The sequence below is a fragment of the Erythranthe guttata genome, chromosome 11 (genome assembly GCF_056151865.1).
Source record: "Erythranthe guttata isolate IM_541 chromosome 11, IM_541, whole genome shotgun sequence".
NCBI lineage: Eukaryota > Viridiplantae > Streptophyta > Magnoliopsida > Lamiales > Phrymaceae > Erythranthe > Erythranthe guttata.
Window position 1 is genome coordinate 9,484,159 of NC_142543.1, and position 3,152 is coordinate 9,487,310.

The 3,152-nt window shown below is 39.7% G+C and overlaps 1 protein-coding gene across 1 annotated transcript; it reads left to right on the forward strand.

Annotated features, from left to right (window-relative positions):
* Positions 1-283: 283 nt before the first annotated feature.
* Positions 284-2,111, forward strand: LOC105973410 (uncharacterized). The gene is made up of 3 exons (XM_088825878.1): positions 284-421; positions 544-1,972; positions 2,061-2,111. The coding sequence occupies exons 2-3, from the start codon at positions 1,139-1,141 to the stop codon at positions 2,109-2,111; spliced, it is 885 nt and encodes a 294-aa protein (XP_088682004.1). The 5' UTR covers positions 284-421; positions 544-1,138.
* The last annotated feature ends 1,041 nt before the right edge of the window (positions 2,112-3,152 follow it).

Consider the following 3,152-nt stretch of genomic DNA (forward strand, 5'->3'; position numbering starts at 1 on the left):
GCTTCATAGTCGATTAAGGAAACTAATAAAAGACGAAAGAAAAAAAAAATTCGCTGAGCGTGACCCAGTGATGATGTGGCGGGTGGGGGCAAAGCTGGAAAACATAATGGCTGAAAATGGGTGTGGACTTTTTTCAAATGAACTAAAATATTTTGGGCCTCCCTCAGTTAAAAAAAATAATGAGGGGTTTTCTCGAAGAGGCCCTAAATTCTTTCAGCATCAAATCAAATTTGAAACCTATTCCTCTTTCAAGTCAAATCCAGATAGAAAACGACCCCCCACCCCTTCCTCCATTTCCGTACTGTCTGCTTCTTCCCCACCGAAAACAATACATACACAGATAGATACAGGTTTCTGATAAGATAAGCTCGCCGACTCAATTACCCAGTTTTCCGCCTCTTCTCCCCCAATTCAAAATCAGGTAATTAATTATCTTTCTCCGACTTGTACACTAATTTTTTTTCCTTTTCGTAGTCCCAGTTATATATACATTTTTGTGTGTGTTTAATTATTAGTGATTTCATGTTATTTTCCCTCTTTCAGCTAAATGTGGATCAATACACACACCGTCAATTGAATACTATTTTCCCATACCGATTTTAGTTTTTTTTTTTTTTTTTTAGCAAGAAATTATTAGTGTTATGGCATTTGATCAGACCTCAATGCCCAAAAATTTACGCCCATTCAATGTAGTGAGAAATTTATCCGATGACCCAAGAATCGCTCCTGTAACCTCATCAATTAGACCCATTGAAGGGTTTTACACACACACTCCCACAGATATTGGAGCCGTGCCTGCGGTTTATTACCAAACCACCCTCCGGCTTTCTCCAACGGTGTTAGCGAGTGGGTCCCGCATATTGTGCCACCTCAACCCCAGCCCCGGCCCCAGCTCCAACAAGGTCTTGTGGGCCCCACCGCAGTTAATTCCGCGAGCGGGTACACTTATAGTCCGAGTTTTGGTAGTGATGGGAGTGGCGGCGATACTTCTGCCTCTGTTTGGAAAATTAAGTTCTTGTGCAGTTTCGGTGGGAAGATACTGCCACGTGTGAGTGACGGTGCGTTGTGATACGTAGGAGGACACACTAGGATTATCAGTGTTAGAAGAGACATCCCTTTCGTCGAGTTCTTACACAAGATGGCCGATACGTTGGGACAGAGTGTGGTGATTAAGTATCAGTTGCCAGATGAAGATCTCGATGCACTCGTCTCCGTTTCTTGTCCGGACGATCTCGAAAACATGATGGATGAATACGAGAAGCTTCTAGAAAGATCTTCGGATGGTTCGGCTAAAATGAGGATACTTTTGTTTTCGCCTTCCGAGCTCGAAAATGCTAGTTTTGAAGATTTGGAGGATGGTGGGAATAGGTATGTTGAAGCTGTGAACGGGATTATGGATGGTTTTAACCGTCTTGCAAGAAAGGAGAGTATTGAGAGTGGTAATTCTGCAAGGAGTTCCGATTTAAGTGGTACAGAAGGTGCTGATAGCTTAGGCCAAGTTAGTGGTGGTTTTTCGCCCAAGGGGATTTCGGTTGTTCAGCTCGAGACAGCGCCGAAAGTGGTTAATGTTGATCCTAGTACTATGCCGTATGCTGCTCCGACAACGGTAGGTGTTGTCTCTGAGCAAGACTTAGGGTTGCCTAGTGCGAGTTTTCCAGTATCCTCACCGTACACACACACGCAGGCAATTCAAGAAAATCCGAACCATGCAAACTATGTCCAACTCCCTTCCCAAATGGGGTTCCCTTCGCATATTTTAGGACATGTCCAACCTATTTACGCTCAGCAGCCTATCCATATGGGTGTCGGAGTTTCTCCTCATCAGTTTTCTCCTGCCTCTCATATGACACCAAATCCATCGTTTATAAGCACTAGTAATGCAGTTGCTGAGGATGTAGCTGCTTCTGTTCTTGGTTCATCTGTTGATGTTCAAACTGCTAATGTCGTAACACAGCAAACAGACGATTTTGGGGTTCGAGATTCCTCCAAGAATATTCTTTTTTTTTTTCTTCCCCAAGGTTTCAGTATTTACGAGGCTTACTTGTTTTATCTTCACTCAGGAATTCAAGACCAAATTGTCGGAGAAAATAAATTTCGGGCTGTCAATTTAATCAATTAAACAATTAAACTAATTAACAACGAGCTATCTTGTCTCTTGACAAGTTCTTATGGTATGTTTCTTTCTACATGCATCGGTTTCGTAAGATGTTGGATATTTAAAGAAAGACGAGAATTGATGTTTTCGATATGTTCTTTTGAATTGCTAAAAAAGTTCACGTGTTATTACTTATTATTAATAATAACAAAAATTCTTCTATGATGTATTTCCTTTAGCCCGTACATTCTTCAAATGATAAATATTTAGGAGTGGTTTGTTAATTAATTACTCGAGTAAGGATTTTTTTCTTAATTTAATCTTATCTTGGGGACCTTCCTGTAATTTGCCTAATAAATTATAATTAGAGTGATATTTTTGCAATTTAAAAGAGAAAAGATGGTTAACATGTATTTACTTTTCAACACACTGATTTATTATATATACACAATACATATATATATATATATATATATATATATATATATATATATATATATATATATATATATATATATATATATATATATATATATATATATATATATATACACAATATATATATATCCTCGAATGGAAGAAGTCATATATAGTTGCTTATGTTGTCGTGATGTTTCCTTACTGATATGCCTAATTGGCCCAACTCAATGGGCCTACAAATTATTTACCTACTGGGCTACGAGCCCAATATTGAAGACTAATATCACCGAGGCCCAAACACCTTCAAGTAAGGCTTGGGCCCAACAAAGCAAACCCAACCCAATAAACGACATATAAATAGAGGTTTTACTCATTTTATTAAGGCTCTGGACTATTTCTACTATCAGCATGTCTGACTTGAGCGTCGGAGGGGTTTCCGCCGGATCAACCCCCGGCTTAGTTCATGTGTGCTCATTTTGCAGGGACCTCAGGACCATCAAGTTGTCAAGCTACTGATCTGCTTTGCTCTCCCAGCTCATTTTCTACACCACCCTAGGTGAGCTATATTTTAGCATCATCATTTTGGCGCCGTCTGTGGGAACGATGCAAACCAGATCACGTAGCTGTTGGGTGCTAA

Bases quoted from the DNA above. Each gene is read 5' to 3' on its own strand.
- LOC105973410 (XM_088825878.1), top strand. From the start codon at position 1,139: ATGGCCGATACGTTGGGACAGAGTGTGGTGATTAAGTATCAGTTGCCA. The intron at 1,973-2,060 runs GTTCGAGATTCC...ATCTTCACTCAG, and splicing joins AGCAAACAGACGATTTTGGG to GAATTCAAGACCAAATTGTC.